Source organism: Xyrauchen texanus, chromosome 9, assembly GCF_025860055.1.
Source record: "Xyrauchen texanus isolate HMW12.3.18 chromosome 9, RBS_HiC_50CHRs, whole genome shotgun sequence".
NCBI classification, from domain to species: domain Eukaryota; kingdom Metazoa; phylum Chordata; class Actinopteri; order Cypriniformes; family Catostomidae; genus Xyrauchen; species Xyrauchen texanus.
The window spans coordinates 14,413,191-14,433,341 of NC_068284.1; the positions used below are offsets into that span (position 1 = coordinate 14,413,191).

At 38.7% G+C, this 20,151-nt stretch overlaps 2 protein-coding genes across 2 annotated transcripts in view; both read left to right on the forward strand.

Annotated features, from left to right (window-relative positions):
- The first annotated feature begins 113 nt into the window (after window positions 1-113).
- fuz (fuzzy planar cell polarity protein) lies at window positions 114-3,401 on the forward strand. Its single transcript, XM_052134363.1, has 2 exons — window positions 114-745; window positions 1,116-3,401. The coding sequence occupies exon 2, from the start codon at window positions 1,162-1,164 to the stop codon at window positions 2,452-2,454; it is 1,293 nt and encodes a 430-aa protein (XP_051990323.1). The 5' UTR covers window positions 114-745; window positions 1,116-1,161; the 3' UTR covers window positions 2,455-3,401.
- Window positions 3,402-7,817: 4,416 nt separating this feature from the next.
- LOC127649309 (alanine aminotransferase 2-like) overlaps window positions 7,818-20,151 on the forward strand; it is a 33,076-nt gene continuing 20,742 nt past the window's right edge. Inside the window, exons 1-2 of the mRNA XM_052134362.1 lie at window positions 7,818-8,016; window positions 8,487-8,676. Of these exons, the coding sequence (XP_051990322.1) occupies window positions 8,536-8,676 (141 nt within the window). The 5' untranslated portion in view covers window positions 7,818-8,016; window positions 8,487-8,535. The remainder of the gene's footprint in view (window positions 8,017-8,486; window positions 8,677-20,151) is intronic.

Sequence of the window (20,151 nt, forward strand, 5' to 3'; positions counted from 1 at the left end):
GAGGTGCATCCCAGTACTCCTTTTGTGTTAAATACCGGTACATTTGAATGTATTTCTTAGGGACGTCAAAAGAAAAAAAAAGAGATAAGAGACAAAAAAGAAAGAAAAATAGAGCCCAATAAATATTTAATCGCAGTTCAATATTGAATAATTATTTAGCAGAGACGGGTCACTTCTATTAAAATGAATGGGAGAAATTAGAACGCCCAACGGTCAACAGACGTAGAAAGGAAGTCCCGCCTTCAGGTAAATGAGCCAATCACCTTTTAGATACAGACATCGCCTGCCAATCAACTCGAGAACGCGCATGCGTATTAGTTATTCATTTTTTTAATTTATTTTTTCGCGTAATCTGAGGTGAAACACCACAATTTATGAAACCAGTGTTGTAAGATTTTACGGCTGATTTGAAATATGTCCTTTGGTTGTAATCTTGACCAACCGTTATGGAGGTTTCGATCTTTCCCCATTCACGTAAATAGGAGATGCACTGGCATGCCTCTTGTATACGTAGAACAATAGCTCATCGGGAGGGTTCCAAAAATGGCCGTCGAGTGAACTGACTTGCTATAAAGACTTATTAACAGAGCAAATAAAAAGCGTACAAGTGTTTTACTTGCACGCATATTTAGTGTCCAACGGGTGGCGGTGTAAATCCATCATGTTGGCTTCGAAGAAAAAAGCGGAACCACTATTGCCTGAGATGTTGCTGTGGAGACGTGAAGTGTACAACCCCCAAAGTCAGGCAAGTTAAATAAACGTGTTTTTTTGTATCGTTATTAGCAACGACATAACCAAATCATTAGCAGTTTACTTTGAATCTGAATGTCTTTAGTTAAGACGAGGTGTATATATATGGGTGTTTGAAAGAGTCTGTAAATGTAAACTTGAGTTAGCATGTGAGTTCAGTGTTTACATAACTATACTCATAAGAATCAACATATATTTTCTGCCATAAAAGCCTCCAGTTAAATTGACGCAGGCTTGCAGGCGTATTTTACATGGAGATCAGCTTTTCCGATTAGTAAAGTGGTGTTATGCAGAGTCTGCAGATTGTCAATAATGTTCATCAAGATATGTTGCATTTAGTATTTATTACTTTGTGTCATTTAAAGGTTTGACAAGACCTTTAGAGTGACCTGCAGCCCAATTCCAGCGACTATGCTTCAGGCTGAGACCCTCCAGTTGCTTTGCCTCACAGCCTCCAGTGGAGTCCCACTGTTCTCACGAGGATCCTCCAAGCCGCTTCCCTTTTCCATCATCGGCTCTTTAAATGGTGTTCACATGTTTGGTGCCGGACATGGCGCTCAGTTATTGAGCTGTGATACAGAGCGTGGCAGTCGTGTGGTTTGGGGGGTCTTTCAGGAGAGCCTGATGCTGATTGCGGTGAGTGGAGTTGGAAGCTCTTCCACCAGTGAGATGCAGTTGCGCCTCCTGCTGGAGAACGTGTGGAACTGCATGGTCATGGTCCTGGGACAGGACGAGCTGGCAAACATACGCAACGTGGAGCGACTTAAACGGGAGTTGCGCTCTTGCTACCGCCTCATTGACCTGCTCCTGGAGCGTGTTAATGACGACCAGGGATTTATGGGACATTTAACACAATGCGCCGACTGCCTGTTGCCCTCCCACTCTGGTCTGCTTCAAGAAGCCCTAGAGTCCTTCACCCAGGCTGCGGATAGTGAATTTGGCTGCCTGCTGGTGAACGGGCGAGTGGGACAGGCCACAGAAAAATGGTGGTCGCGACTGGCTCCCCAAGAAGTTGTTGTGCTCTCAGCATTGGTACATTCACTCTCTGGCACCTCCTCATGCGACTATCCAGTCTTCCTGCCCCAAGGCAGTCCCACTGTCGCCATTCGATTGCTCTGTTTCAAACTGCTCCCTGGGATTAACGTATGTGTTCTCTGTGGCCCCAAACCCTCCTTGTACAAGGCAGAGAATGAGCTTGTCAGTCGTTTTTGGTCCCCTTTGGTGGAGACTCTTCGGAGCTGTCTCGAGCAGGCTGACCGCTCCACTCTGCCTCCATCTTTGAACCTTCGCTGGGACATCCAGGCTCTCCTACTCATCAGTCGTGAATCCAGACGTGCAGTCACCTTCTGCCCACGTATTCGTGGCGGTGCTCCTGCAGAGGCTACTCCCCTCATCTCATCAACTAGGCGTTTGGAGCTTCTTCGCCTCTTCTATACGTTTGCAGTGACTCGATATTTTCCCTCAGAGGAAACATCCATCTCTTCTGCCTCATCTACCTCCAAACCCACCCTTGAGGATTTCTCTCAGGGCTTTACTCACGTCCCGGTGCAGTGCTACCTTGTCACCGATGAGTGCAAGTGTTATGGGCTGCAGAGTCCCCAGCACCAGCTCTACCTCCTCACGGATCTCTCCGTTCCCACGTTTGCCTTGCGTTCCATGGCTACACAGACTCTCTCTGCTATTACTGCTGCAACAAGTTTTTAGAAAGTATGTTTGGTCCTGTATTTGGGTTTCATTATTTAAACAAGTGCCAGACCTGCTTGAGGAAAGAAGTCATTCCAAACCCTTATTACTTTCTTTCTTCTGCTGTACACAAACAGAGATTTTTTTTTTTTTTAAGAATATCTTAGCTCTGTAGATCAATTCAATGCAAGAGAATGGTGACCAGAACTTTGAAGCTTCATGAAAGTAATCCATAAGACTCCAGTTAATCGATGTCTTCTGATTCGATCCAGTCAGGTTTGTGTTAGAACAGACCAAAATATGACTTCTTTTTCATGATTTCCAGCTTGATTATCTTGCTAGCACCATCTAGTGCTCCTCGCATGTGTCAAACAATAGGAAGTGTAATTGAGCTTGAAAGTATAATCGTACCTATAGACTGCAATGATAAAATGTACTGTAAAAATGTTATATTTTGGTCTGTTGTCACCCAAACTGATTGGATCACTTCAGAAGACATTGATTTAACCACTGGAGTCTTATGGATTACTTTTATGCTTTTTTATGTGCTTTTTGGAGTTCTGGTCACCATTCACTTGCATTGTATGGATCGACAGAGCTGAAATATTCTTCTAAAATGTTTTGCTTTTGTTCAGCAGAAGAAAGTCATTCACATCTGGGATGGCATGAGGGTGAGTAAGTGAGGAGAACATTTTCATTTATGGGTGAACTATCCCTTTAAATGCTTTTTTTAGACCTCTGTTTGTAATACATGTAAAATCACTGGATTTAAACCTTCTTGGTAGGAAATAAAAATATGTGAGTCCAGTGTAAAGATAGATTTACACGTAGGTTTTTTGAACGGTCCTACTGTATGTTATTTTAGTATATGTGTATCATTCATACTGTGATAAGATTTATTTCATGCTACCTGCTTGGTGCATTGAATGCTACTGAATGTCAATTCAATGGTGTGTTTGTTACTGTGGTCCAACATTAAATGTAATTTTTTTTAAAGTTGTGTGTATGTTTATATTCCCTTAATGCCACTGGTGATCCTTAAAATGAATACTATGTTTGAATTTGTGCAAAAATAGTACTTTTTAAAACTTTTTTTTAAAGAATATTTTGCTACAGATTCAACAAAGAAAGAAATTATAAGGCTAAAGCCTAGCAATAAATATACTGAGCCAGACAACCTAAGGGAAGTGTTTGCAGTGTTATCTTTGAAAATCTTATAATTTGTTTGAATAAGCAGAACTAAATAAAGCCCTGCCCCTAATGACCACTCATTATGTTCCAAGAACAGGGTTCTGCCCACAAAAGACAGGCTCATTTCTACAATACCAGTTGGTAGACTTGAGGAGAAGGAAGCAAATACTTAATGACATACTATAAAAGCATGTTAAATAAAGACAGATGTGGGTGTGCTAACACGCATCATTTTAAAAATAAATGGCAGTTAATGTGCAATTGCAGACCAAATGTCCAGCCCAATCGCACAAGGGAAAAATTCCTGGTTTCTCTGCAAATGAACATTTGTGTGAACTGTTCTTATGAAACTTTACTCATCATTAGATGTGTGAAGACACATTTTTGTGATACAGCTACCATCATTTCAGTTCACTTCAGATAACTGCTAATGAATGGTACAGGTAGCTTGTTTTATGCAATAGTCCTTTTGAGTAAAATTGCATTTTATTCTTAATGTAGTTACAGTATTAACAAATGGAGCTTTTGTGACTTAAAAGTCCATTGTTTGTAGAGCACCAACAAATGTCTTCACTTAGAAAAACGGTGTCAATGAGTCACTCTCTCAGTCAAAGGTCAACTATGTCTGATCTACACAAAATCTACGGCTAAATCTTGTTACTAGACAGACGATCAGCTGTACAGAAAGCGTGTACAATCTTGTTCTATTTTTGAAAGATATTATATTTTAGCTTAAATCAAGCAATTCAACCACACACCTGACATCTTAATCTAAAAACATCATAAACTTCTCCATGACATTCATTATCTTTGCAGTCTGGCCAGCATTTTTGAATCTTATGTGTTGTCTGAGCAGAAAACCTGTTTTAGGATTAGATTAGAAATGAAATTATATCCAGTATGCGTTCCTTGTTCTCAAAGAAAGAATGAAAACTGTCTGTGTCACTGTCACATCACACTATCTTTTATTAATATTTATTAGCACCCTGAGTGCTTGTTAATGGTTCTTGCATATCATCAGATTAGTTGCAGGTTATAGGTTTATATCATATTTAATGTAAAGAAGAATTTTAAATACAGAAAAACAAAACTACTGTTATTCTCATGATTATACATTTAATTGTATGTAAACATTTTCAAATCTCAGTTAAATCTCTCAATTAAATTAAATTTAATCTTTATTTAAGCTTATTTTAGAGGAAACAGGAACTTTATCTCTAAGCCCGTGCAAAAGATAAGATATGTGATAATGTCATCATGACCTCAACAATAGATACTGTATAACATTTAAGAAAATGAAACTTATTTAATAACTTGATGGCTGTGCTACTATTTACCTTTTTATCCAATTTGAATAGCTTAAAGCCACCGTGATAAATACACATTTATTTTCTAAAGAATGTCTAACCTTTTTCTTTCATGTGACCATTTTACATAGTCCTGAAATGTCCTGATTGTGGGGCGCATGAATGTGGGCAAAGGGGTGATATGAGACCTCGCTTCATAACTGAATCCACATGAATGAATCTATTGTAATTGTGCATAAAACCCTACTATTGTACATGGACAGATGGCAAGCTGTACGAAAATGGGGTGATGAGGAAATATTGAAAGGTTACAAATTAATTCTTCTCTGATTAATGCAAAATTTTTTTGCATTAAATTTTTTTGTTTTCATGTGTCCTCTTTGAGCTGCAACTCAAGCCAATTATGACATAATTTGCTTGTCATTATGTCATACTTTATGACTGTGGGCAATGTCACATGCATTCTGTGAATTGTGTGCAATTAAATGTGTCACTAATTTGAGAAAATCATTTGACAAATCATTAAAAATCTGTGCACCCTATCAGGATAAAAAAAGGTACGTCTTAAAGGTGCACTCTTAATTTTTTCCTCATTAAAATGTTTAACTCCTAAAGACAAGAATTGTAATTTTGCAATATACAGTATTTAGGAAATCACTGACATACAATGAAGACTCCAGTCATATCAGAAACATTATAAAAGCTGTTTTATTCTAAATGGAGAGGGTCTCCTCATGGGGGCTGCCATGTTAGAATCACATGACCAGCTGAATAATACTTGCATAATCTCAGTAACCATCCTGTTATTGGACACTTTCACTCATTGATTAAATTAATCATGGCTGAATACCAAATTTCAACAATGGCATCTGAAACTGAAAACTAGTGATTATAATGATGCTGCATCCAAGCTTCTAGGTGTCAGTGTAAGTCCAAGATGACACAAAGACAATAGTTACTCAAGGCACCTTTAGGCAATCATTCAGATTGCACAATATACCTTATTGACAGCAGCGCCATCTTTGATTTTTGACGGGAATGACAACGAGGCTGAAGGAAAAGAGGAAGTCTTATCAATGGTTTCTACATGTGTTTTAAGTGTTTTGGATCGTTCTGCAGACAAAACATTGAAAAAAATATGTTTTCATATGTTTCAGTAGGCAAAAGACTCCAGACAACACGAGTTGTAGAAAACTTGATGTGATCTAGGAGCTTTATATATATATATATATATATATATATATATATATATATATATATATGTATATATATATGTATATATATATATGTATATAGCTTTTTATATTGCTAGTCATTGTAGAGACGGACAGGAAGTCTATCCCTCACAGCCCAGTTTTCATTCCCATCAAATATCAAAGATGGCGCTACTATGAATAAGGTCAACAGAGCTGTTCAACCGTGACGTCAATTTGTAGAGTCCCATAAATTAATTCACCATGGGTTTCCTCTGGATTCCCTACAGGTTTTTAAAATGTTTTTTTTTTTTTTTTAATGCATGGTAAATATTACTTAATATTATAAATGTAGACGTTTTGTTCTACATCATCACTTTCACACATCAAGCGTGAATTTTGAAGCCGTTTTGAATTAAATACTTAAAGTATTTTTTGAAAAAAATAAATAAATAAAAATAAAACATGGCGCCTTCAAAATTCACATTTGAGGTATGAAAGTGTGTAATTTATGTAGTACAACAAAATGTCCACGTATTGTCAGACCTTATTTTACACAGAAATTCAAAAACCTCATTACAAAAACTAGGATAATCCTGAGGGAACCCTTGGTGAATTCTCTTCCAGGTTTTTGGACTACAAACTGAACATCTTATACTCATGTTTGTTGCTTGAATGAAAGTATATAGTGATTAAGCAGAAAACAAACTTACTCTTTTGGATCCCATGATGCTCATATAAGTTAGAGGAGACTGGGGCTAGTTGTCACTTTTTACAGTAAAAAAACAAACAAAAAAAAAACAAAAAATCTAACAAGTAAACACCTTTACCTATCTATTGTGTGCACGTGTTCGTGTTTTGACGTCAAAAGCAGGGAATAACACGATTATTTCAAATGTCATGTAAACACGGTTTCCTTGCTTTGTCTGATTTTTTAAATAAGATGATTTTTGGAGTAAACAGCATATTGGTGTGCATGTAAACCAGCTCATTGAGGCACTTACAATGGAAGTGAATGGGGGCCAATCCGTAAACATTAAAATACTCACAATTTCAAATATAGCCACAAGACATAAACAATATGTGTCAAACATGATTTTTAGTGTGATACAATCGCTAAACTATTCTGTATAACGTTATAGCCAGTTTTACAACTTCGTTGCTATGACGATGAAATGCTGTAAACCCTAAAACGACGATTTTACAGGTCAAATAATACATGAGTTTTAACAGAAGAATTAATGTAAGTGGTTTTTTTTTTAAGTTATAAACGTCTGACTTTAAACCCTCCAAAAATTGGCCCCATTCACTTCCATTGTAAGTGCCTTCCTGTATACACAGATTTGTACTTTTTTTTTGTTTTAAATAAATAAATGAGGGGTGTTTTATATATATAATATATATATTAGGTAATAAATATTATTCCACAAATGCTGTCTATTGAGCAAAATATTTGCTAATGTAAAACAGATTAGTGACAACCAGCCCCAGTCTCAAAAGTGTTTGAGTAATAAACAGCATGATGCTCAGAAAAACATGGTCGCTGATCACATGACAAGTGATTAGATTCATCATCCTCTCCCTTTCAGCCTGCGTTTTCCGACAAATTGCTGTATATCTCCTTTTTACGAAGAACACAAAACTCTGTAATATGATCACAATGATTCTCAGTCTTTCTCACAAGACACAGAGAGAGCTGTAGTCAACATAGGAGGAGCTGGCTTGCTTTATTGTCACTTATTGGATTTAGAGTACATAGGAGGAGGTGCACCGTGCGGGGAAGTTCGACACCGGTCAAAGTTTGTTGCAAAATTCAGATATACTTCTTCACATAGGTCCAGCGTTGCTGTCTGTCGTCTCGGAAACTGAAGAGGCTTCCCTTGACATTTCTGGTGCGTAATAAAATCTGGTGCGAGAGGAGGTACTGTCTATAAAGCTCCCCATTCATAAAGGGGGTGCAGCCGTGGAAAAATTAACTAGAGGGGCAAAACTGTTTTTAAGCCCAATAGCTGTGCGAGGCGTGGGGTTTTAGTGGGGCCATCAATACTTCTTATGAAATCTCGAACTATCTGATGCACAGTACAAAGGTCTTCTCTAGTAGACATTTTCATGTTTCACTACCTGCGTTGATGACCAGCGAAACGTGCGCGCGAACATTTATAAACAAAATAACCAAAGTTAAAGTTTTACCTCCAAAACTTTTGATTTCTGTTTTTCGGTCTTTGAGACCGTTTGCACACATGTTATCTAACAGGAGCGTGAGAGTTTTAAAATTGGGAAGATGCCAAGTTTACACCGCTGTGTACCCCAAGGCTCATCCTTTGAACGTTTCTCCGCTGCCTTACTTTTGCTGTCCCCACAGGACTCTTTCTTCTTTCCCTGCGGCCCAAAGTGAACTTCTAGATCAGAAGATGTCCGAAAACGGTGCGTTACCGCGTCGGGGGAAAGTGCTCACCATCGACACCATGAACGCCAACGTGAAGAAGGTTGAATACGCGGTCCGCGGACCCATCGTCCAGCGCGCGTTGCAGATCGAGAAAGAGCTGAAAGAGGTATGTGAAGTATTTCACCTTTGCTCAGGTTTAAGCATTTGAATTCAAGCTTTATTAAGCTTTTCATTCAAGCAAGTATTCAAATTTCTTTAAGTACATATTGGAAGCAACATGCTTCATGGATAAAGGGGCAATTGTGCAATCTTTGTTTGTAACAACCTCAACAGTGGGAAAACAAGTTTATAAGCTGAGCTACCATAAACAGTGAAACTGTGCAGTTCTTACCTTTTGGGAGCTAACGTTAGATAGACTAAAACATTTGCATCCATTTGTTTTTTAGTTGTTTACAGCAATAACGACAACACAGACCAGATAAATATGCAGGCATATAGTTGTTCTACAATTGTCTACACTGAATGATTATTGGAGATAATACATTTTTCATTATTAATTTGGAGTGTGGTGGGGTGCCATTTCTCATAGTTTTCGGGCACCGCCCTCTCAAAATATCTCTGCACGACATTAAATGTGCTTCATATGGTAACATCTAAATTAACTAGTTTGAGTCAAGTCAAAAATCTTATTTAATGTCTCTGAATTAACCTAAATACATTGTTACACCTGGAAAACTACTAAAAAGAGTTAAATCAGGTACAAATAGATACGGTGGCCAAGGGCTGCACAACACAACTAAATCATCAAAGCAAATAAAAGCTGAAAACACAACCAAAATAAACTACAACACAACAGAAATAAGACACAACACAATTAAATTCAGCTACAACACAATGAAATTCAGCTACAACACATTGAAATTAAGCCACAACACGACCAAAATTAGCCACAACAAAATAAGCCAGAATACAACCAAATTTAGCCACTGCACAACAAAATTAAACTCCAACACAACCAAAATATGCCACAACACAATGAAATAAGGCCTCAAATCAATGAAATGAGGCCACATTACAACGAATATAAGCCACAACACCACCAACATAAGCCACAACACAAAATTCAGCCACAACACAACCGAAATTCAGCCATAACACAACCGAAATTAAGCCACAACGTTACTGAAAAAGCCACAACACAACCAGCATAAGCCACAACACAAAATTCAGCCACAACACAAACAAAATTAAGCCACAACATTACTGAAAAAGCCACAACACAACCGAAATGAAGCCACAACGTTACTGAAAAAGCCACAACACAATGAAATTAGGCCACAACACAACCGAAATGAAGCCACTGTGTTGCTGAAATGAGCCACAACACAATGAAATTAGGCCACAACTTTACTGAAATGAGCCACAACACAATGAAATTAGACCACAACACAACCGAAATGAAGCCACAACACATCATAATCCGGCCACAACCCAATGAAAATCCGGCCACAACCCAATGAAAATCCGGCCACAACACAATGAAATGAGGCCACAACACAATGAAATGAGGCCACAACACAATGAAAATAAGTCTCAAATTAAAATTCAGCCATAACACAACCGAAATTAAGCCACAACGTTACTGAAAAAGCCACAACACAACGAAATTCAGCCACAACACAACCGAAATTCAGACACAACGTTACTGAAAAAGCCACAACACAACCGAAATTCAGCCACAACACAACCGAAATTCAGCCACAACACAACCGATATTCAGCCATAACACAACCGAAATTAAGCCACAACGTTACTGAAAAGCCACAACACAACCGAAATGAAGCCACAACGTTACTGAAAAAGCCACAACACAATGAAATTAGGCCACAACACAACCGAAATGAAGCCACTGTGTTGCTGAAATGAGCCACAACACAATGAAATTAGGCCACAACTTTACTGAAATGAGCCACAACACAATGAAATTAGACCACAACACAACCGAAATGAAGCCACAACCCAATGAAAATCCGGCCACAACCCAATGAAAATCCGGCCACAACCCAATGAAATGAGGCCACAACACAATGAAATGAGGCCACAACACAATGAAAATAAGTCTCAAATTAAAATTCAGCCATAACACAACCGAAATTAAGCCACAACGTTACTGAAAAGCCACAACACAACGAAATTCAGCCACAACACAACCAAAATTCAGACACAACGTTACTGAAAAAGCCACAACACAACTGAAATTCAGCCACAACACAACGAAATTCAGCCACAACGTTACTGAAATGAGGCCACTACACAATGAAAATCCGGCCACAACACAATTAAATCCGGCCACAACGAATATAAGCCACAACACCACCAACATAAGCCACAATGAAATTCAACCACAACACAACCTAAATAAGCCACAACACAAAATTCAGCCACAACACAACCGAAATTCAGCCACAACGTTACTGAAAAAGCCACAACACAACCGAAATTCAGCCACAACACAACCAACATAAGCCACAACGAAATTCAACCACAACACAACCTAAATAAGTCACAACACAAAATTCAGCCACAACACAACTGAAATTAAGCCACAACATTACTGAAAAAGCCACAACACAACCGAAATGAAGCCACAACGTTACTGAAAAAGCCACAACACAACCAAATTCAGACACAACACAACTGAAATTCAGCCACAACACAACCGAAATTAAGCCAAAACATTACTGAAATGAGCCACAACACAATGAAATTAGGCCACAACACAACCGAAATGAAGCCACTGTGTTGCTGAAATGATCCACAACACAATTAAATTAGGCCACAACGTTACTGAAATGAGCCACAACACAATGAAATTAGGCCACAACACAACCGAAATGAAGCCACAACCCAATGAAAATCCGGCCACAACCCAATGAAATGAGGCCACAACACAATGAAATGAGGCCACAACACAATGAAAATAAGTCACAAATTAAAATTCAGCCACAACACAACCAATATTCAGCCATAACACAACCGAAATTAAGCCACAACGTTACTGAAAAAGCCACAACACAACCGAAATTCAGCCACAACACAACCGAAATTCAGCCACAACACAACCGATATTCAGCCATAACACAACCGAAATTAAGCCACAACGTTACTGAAAAAGCCACAACACAACAAAATTCAGCCACAACACAACAGAAATTCAGACACAACGTTACTGAAAAAGCCACAACACAACTGAAATTCAGCCACAACGTTACTGAAAAAGCCACAACACAACTGAAATTCAGCCACAACGTTACTGAAATGAGGCCACTACACAATGAAATGAGGCCACAACACAATGAAAATAAGTCTCAAATTAAAATTCAGCCATAACACAACCGAAATTAAGCCACAACGTTACTGAAAAAGCCACAACACAACGAAATTCAGCCACAACACAACCGAAATTCAGACACAACGTTACTGAAAAAGCCACAACACAACCGAAATGAAGCCACAACACAACCGAAATTCAGCCACAACACAACCGAAATTCAGCCATAACACAACCGAAATTAAGCCACAACGTTACTGAAAAGCCACAACACAACCGAAATGAAGCCACAACGTTACTGAAAAAGCCACAACACAATGAAATTAGGCCACAACACAACCGAAATGAAGCCACTGTGTTGCTGAAATGAGCCACAACACAATGAAATTAGGCCACAACTTTACTGAAATGAGCCACAACACAATGAAATTAGACCACAACACAACCGAAATGAAGCCACAACACATCATAATCCGGCCACAACCCAATGAAAATCCGGCCACAACCCAATGAAATGAGGCCACAACACAATGAAATGAGGCCACAACACAATGAAAATAAGTCTCAAATTAAAATTCAGCCATAACACAACCGAAATTAAGCCACAACGTTACTGAAAAAGCCACAACACAACGAAATTCAGCCACAACACAACCGAAATTCAGACACAACGTTACTGAAAAAGCCACAACACAACTGAAATTCAGCCACAACACAACGAAATTCAGCCACAACGTTACTGAAATGAGGCCACTACACAATGAAAATCCGGCCACAACACAATTAAATCCGGCCACAACGAATATAAGCCACAACACCACCAACATAAGCCACAATGAAATTCAACCACAACACAACCTAAATAAGCCACAACACAAAATTCAGCCACAACACAACCGAAATTCAGCCACAACGTTACTGAAAAAGCCACAACACAACCGAAATTCAGCCACAACACAACCAACATAAGCCACAACGAAATTCAACCACAACACAACCTAAATAAGCCACAACACAAAATTCAGCCACAACACAACTGAAATTAAGCCACAACATTACTGAAAAAGCCACAACACAACCGAAATGAAGCCACAACGTTACTGAAAAAGCCACAACACAACCAAATTCAGACACAACACAACTGAAATTCAGCCACAACACAACCGAAATTAAGCCAAAACATTACTGAAATGAGCCACAACACAATGAAATTAGGCCACAACACAACCGAAATGAAGCCACTGTGTTGCTGAAATGATCCACAACACAATTAAATTAGGCCACAACGTTACTGAAATGAGCCACAACACAATGAAATTAGGCCACAACACAACCGAAATGAAGCCACAACCCAATGAAAATCCGGCCACAACCCAATGAAATGAGGCCACAACACAATGAAATGAGGCCACAACACAATGAAAATAAGTCACAAATTAAAATTCAGCCACAACACAACCGATATTCAGCCATAACACAACCGAAATTAAGCCACAACGTTACTGAAAAAGCCACAACACAACCGAAATTCAGCCACAACACAACCGAAATTCAGCCACAACACAACCGAAATTCAGCCACAACACAACCGATATTCAGCCACAACACAACAGAAATTCAGACACAACGTTACTGAAAAAGCCACAACACAACTGAAATTCAGCCACAATGTTACTGAAAAAGCCACAACACAACTGAAATTCAGCCACAACACAACGAAATTCAGCCACAACGTTACTGAAATGAGGCCACTACACAATGAAAATCCGGCCACAACACAATTAAATCCGGCCACAACCCAATGAAATGAGGCCACAACACAACCGAAATTCAGCCATAACCCAACCGAAATTAAGCCACAACATTACTGAAAATGCCACAACACAACTGAAATTCAGCCACAACACAACCGAAATTAAACCACAACGTTACTGAAAAAGCCACAACACAACCGAAATTCAGACACAACGTTACTGAAAAAGCCACAACACAACGAAATTCAGCCACAACACAACCGAAATTCAGACACAACACAACCGAAATTCAGACACAACGTTACTGAAATTCAGCCACAACACAACTGAAATTCAGCCACAACACAACTGAAATTCAGACACAACGTTACTGAAAAAGCCACAACACAACCGAAATGAAGCCACAACGTTACTGAAAAAGCCACAACACAACCAAATTCAGACACAACACAACTGAAATTCAGCCACAACACAACCGAAATTAAACCACAACGTTACTGAAAAAGCCACAACACAACCGAAATTCAGACACAACGTTACTGAAAAAGCCACAACACAACGAAATTCAGCCACAACACAACCGAAATTCAGACACAACGTTACTGAAATAGCCACAACACAACTGAAATTCAGCCACAACACAACCGAAATTCAGACACAACGTTACTGAAAAAGCCACAACACAACCGAAATGAAGCCACAACGTTACTGAAAAAGCCACAACACAACCAAATTCAGACACAACACAACTGAAATTCAGCCACAACACAACCGAAATTAAGCCAAAACATTACTGAAATGAGCCACAACACAATGAAATTAGGCCACAACACAACCGAAATGAAGCCACTGTGTTGCTGAAATGATCCACAACACAATTAAATTAGGCCACAACGTTACTGAAATGAGCCACAACACAATGAAATTAGGCCACAACACAACCGAAATGAAGCCACAACCCAATGAAAATCCGGCCACAACCCAATGAAATGAGGCCACAACACAATGAAATGAGGCCACAACACAATGAAAATAAGTCACAAATTAAAATTCAGCCACAACACAACCGATATTCAGCCATAACACAACCGAAATTAAGCCACAACGTTACTGAAAAAGCCACAACACAACCGAAATTCAGCCACAACACAACCGAAATTCAGCCACAACACAACCGATATTCAGCCATAACACAACCGAAATTAAGCCACAACGTTACTGAAAAAGCCACAACACAACAAAATTCAGCCACAACACAACAGAAATTCAGACACAACGTTACTGAAAAAGCCACAACACAACTGAAATTCAGCCACAACGTTACTGAAATTCAGCCACAACACAACTGAAATTCAGCCACAACACAACGAAATTCAGCCACAACGTTACTGAAATGAGGCCACTACACAATGAAAATCTGGCCACAACACAATTAAATCCGGCCACAACCCAATGAAATGAGGCCACAACACAACCGAAATTCAGCCATAACCCAACCGAAATTAAGCCACAACATTACTGAAAATGCCACAACACAACTGAAATTCAGCCACAACACAACGAAATTCAGCCACAACACAACCGAAATTAAACCACAACGTTACTGAAAAAGCCACAACACAACTGAAATTCAGACACAACGTTACTGAAAAAGCCACAACACAACGAAATTCAGCCACAACACAACCGAAATTCAGACACAACGTTACTGAAATAGCCACAACACAACTGAAATTCAGCCACAACACAACCGAAATTCAGACACAACGTTACTGAAAAAGCCACAACACAACCGAAATTCAGCCACAACACAACCGAAATTCAGCCACAACACAACTGAAATTCAGCCACAACACAACTGAAATTCAGCTACAACACAACCGAAATCAAGCCAAAACGTTACTGAAATGAGCCACAACACAATGAAATTAGTGCACAACACACCTGAAATGAAGCCACAACGTTATTGAAATAAGCCACAACACATCATAATTCGGCTACAACACAACCGAAATAAGCCACAACTAAATAAGCCATAACACAACAGAAATAAGCAACAACACGACGAAATTCTGCGAAAACACGATAAAATTAGGCCACAACACAATGAAAATAAACCAGCACAACTGAAATAGGCCACAACACAATGAAATTCGGCCACAACACAATGAAATAAGGCCACAAAGGAAATAAGCAACAGCACAACAAAGTTAAGATACAACACAATGAATTGAAGCCACAGCATGACAAATTAATAAGACAAAACACAACAATATTATAAAAAAATAAATGGTGATAAAACGCTGTACTTATTTGTCCTTAATTGCTCTGGCCAATACCTGGTTGCATTTCTACCAGAACTCTTTTTGCACATAAACTTATCAACATTTGCTCGAATCCGTAACAGGCAATGATACAAAAATTACTTCACATTATCTGCAGCACTTCTTGCATACCAGCAGCTCTTAGAAGGTGTCCTGCTTCTGCGAAATGAGCTGTATGCAGGCTGTAGCACCCACTTGGACGGCAAAGCATATAGGGGAAACATTCAGTTCCCTGTTCAATGCTCTTTGTGATGAGTTGAGTGAGGAACTCTTGTAGTGACTTGCTGTGGTCATGCATTAAGTCAGACTGCCATACAAAATATTTATTTTCTGTTAATTCTGATGTGTTGTGGCTTAATTTTATTGTGTTGTGGCTTATTTCCATTGTGATGTGGCTTAATTTAGCTGTATTACGGTCTGTCTAATTTGGTTGTGTTGTGCACTACTCAGCCACCGTAAATAGCTCCTTAAAGTAACAATTTCAGGTGACCACTTTTTACAGTGTACTGAGTAAAGGGCAATTACGTTGAAGGGAGTATATTTTCTGTTTGAGATTCAAAAAGGCACTTCAAAGTTGTCTGGTTAAACATTTTTAAAGTTGTTACTGGAGTGGATTGAAATTTAAGAGAAGATTTTTACATCAGGGCTGAATCGATGACAGATATGCAAAGGCCAGACCAATGTCTGTCTATCTGTTAATCTGTATCCTCCAGTTTTTCCATATTTCACAACCACAATGTTTGCAATGTTGTCATCACTTTTCAGTGACTAAGTTCATCCTTTGTCATTCATTTAGTTAGTTTAGATCTCGTAGCGATCCCCATTGCTGCTGGGTACTGTGGAATGTAAACTGTGCTCACCTCTATGGTCAAGCCCTTCATAAAATCACATTCCAGAGTCAGCGTTGATTGTCGTGGGAACGGAGAGCATCTCTGTTTGTCAAGTTCTTACCTTGCTCTTTAAATTGGTGGTTTTTAAGTGAATTACATAATGTGTGAAAAACCTTCCAGGAATGAACACAAATGGATTGATTATTAAATTCCAGTGTCAAACATCTGTTGCTAAAAACTGCTGAATTTATAAGGAGACACTTTCCCTACAGATCAACATCTTGTTTTTAGAAAAGAGCACCGCTACACGAAAAATTTGTTATATTGTCATTGCAATAAAACTAGCAGTGTGGTTCTACAATTCCTTTGTCTACAGAACAGAACATTTGATTTTACTACAAGCTTAGTGCAAACAAATTGCGAACCTCACTGTTATTTTTAATCCCATGAGAATACAACAGTGATATGCATATTAAATTATAAACATTAAGACAAAACACCTGGTATATTATAAAATCTGAGGTATCATCACATATAATAAATATTCTAAAAAGAATGAATGTGTGTTCAGCTTCTATATTATTTATTTACTTCATAGTTGCGTTGTATTTACGTTTTTTTGCGCGTGAGATGAGTAAAAGCACAGGAATACACTCTGAGTCTTTATGTGTATGAACATTATAGTACATGCACACATACTGTATTATAGGCAGACTTTCGAATACAGACCGGGTTTACATTTGCAGTACAAAGGGTTCATTGCAACTCTTCATTTTTAAGTATGGTATATCATTTTGGATGTGGGTATCAGCTGCATGTACAATGCTAGTGTTTTCCAGTTAATTAGTGCCACCAACATGCTGGAAAAATAACAAATAGCTCATCACTTTGGTCAGTCAGTTTTCATTGCAGTCCGAAGGAAAAACTTCAGATTGTCGGCAGACAATTTGCTGTACCCGGTGTGAATAGCGCCATTGGAATCCATCGTTCCCATTCAAAAGCTTGTTTAGAAAGAACATTCGCCTTGATGTGAACAGGCCATTAGAAAATGTTATTCTGACCAGATAATTTTCCATGATGTGTTTTAATAAATCATGCTAATTCTTGCCTGCATGGTCTGTTAACTGGTATTTAATTTAATTTCAGCTTCACACATATTCATTTGCTTCCTGTATTGCTCTCCATCCCTAATCAGCAAAACCAGATATCCAGAGTCAAAATCTAATTTATTCACCATATGTAATGCACACCAGTGTTCATTGTGCTTCACCCAAAAGCCAAGAGCTTGGATGCAACAAGGTACCGACAGTCACAATGACAATATCTGCACATACTGTGCTAGAATCCGGGAACGTTCACTGCAAAAACAATAAGTGAACTGTATGAGAGGATAATAAAATAGTTTAGCCACAGCTCACTCTTGTTACTGACAAAAGTTACATAAAAGTAACATTTTCCTTGAATCATGTTAAAATAATGCAATCAAGTTTTTTTTTTAATCTGTTCAGGGATTTCATGAAATTATGGAAAGCAGACACATATGCACACTGTGATAGACTTTGCTCCCTTTGTTAGATCTTTGGTTTTTGGTTTCTGGGAAAGTTACGCATGACAAAGGTGGCCTTCATCTAATACTTTACAAATCTCTCTCACGCTTTCTTTAAAAAGCTTACTCTCTCTCCTGTTTACTTGCCTACTCTATTACTCCTTGTCTTTCTACATTTCTTAAACACTGTTTTACCCACTCTTTCACTCTCTTGTTTCTCTCTTTCTCCTATAGTGACAGTTAACAAAGCTTTATTGGCATGACTGTAAATGATTAAAATATTGCCAAAGCAAAAACTTATATAGCACAAATGTAAGGAAATCACTAAACAAGTTGAAGGAAAAAGATACAATAATTTGAATTTAATAGTATTTTTCCCTTAGTTATATAAATAGTATACATAAATATACATGTACATATAGGGTGAATTGGTTAAACCACTCCACTTATTAATAGACAACCTTGTAGTGTGTTTTTCCCCCATATCCGGCAAATTCATTAACACTATATAAATGAATGGCAGTGATAGAGCCCTGAAAAAGGCCAGTTGTAATGACTACAAAAATGCTTTGTGAAATATGACCCATGCACTCTCACTCATGCCTTTTAAATTTTTGACAACCTCCTTCCAACAAAAACATCTGCCCTCTTTTTAAAATGGATTAAAGGTTTTCTTTGCTTTAGGGGTGGTAGTCCATGGCTGCCTCTGATTGGCTGGAGTTAAGAATCATCTCTACTTTCTGACCAGTAGGAAATCTGTCTGTGGGGTAGGTGAGACGTTCTGGCAGATGCATCTGGTTCTGCTGGATAGAGTGTCTGTTTCACCCTAGACAGGAACAGATGTGCAGTCTGCAGCTTGTGATCTAGTCCCATCGGCACCAAATACTGGGAGTGTTGCTGTTGTTTGTTGAATTCCAAACAGCTGGAGCCAGAGGGACAGGATGAAATGTGGGAGGCATAATCAAACACAAAACAACTCAGAACAGATGTTCCTAAAGTTTCTGCTATTTGATAAATGATGAAAGAAATTTGTTGACACAAAATCATCTATAATGGATTATTTAGGGACAAAAATCTTTCTTAGACTAGAAAAAGTTTAAAATTACTCCTAGAAAAGTGTCACCCCCTTCATGGCAATGGTATTTCCTGATGGAAATAGCCTCTTTCAGCAGGATAATGTGCTCAGCCACACTGCACACATTGTTCAGGAATAGTTTGAGGAACATGATGAAGAGTTCCCCAGATCTCAATCCGACTGAGCATCTGTGGGATTTGATGGACCAACAAGTCCGATCCACAGTGGCTACACCTCATAACTTGCAGGACTTGAAGGATCTGCTGCTAAAGTCTTGGTGCCAGATACCACAGGACACCTTTAGGGGTTTTGTAGAGTCCATGTCTCAGTGGGTCGGCGCAGTTTTTGCGACTTGTGGAGGACTAACAGCATATTAGGCATATGTCATAATGGGTCATGGCAGCAGTGCAACATATAAAATCATGCAGGTCAGGAGCTTCAGTTAATTTTCACATCAACCAACAGAATGGGGAAAAAATTTGATCTCAGTGAGTTTGACTGTGGCATGATTGTTGAATGCACAACAGTCTCTATATGTTAATCAGAATGGTGCCAAAAAACCAAAACATCCAGTGAGCGGCAGTTCATCAGACGTAAATGCCTTGTTGATGAGAGAGGTCAGTGGAGTGGCCAGACTAGTTGGAGCTGACAGAAAGGCTACAGTAACTCAGATAACCACTCTGCACAATTGTAGTGAGTAGAATAGTATCTCAGAATGCACAACATGTTGAACCTTGAGACAGATGGGCTACAATAGCAGATGATGGTTGGGCAATGCAGC

Bases quoted from the DNA above. Each gene is read 5' to 3' on its own strand.
- fuz (XM_052134363.1), top strand. From the start codon at position 1,162: ATGCTTCAGGCTGAGACCCTCCAGTTGCTTTGCCTCACAGCCTCCAGT.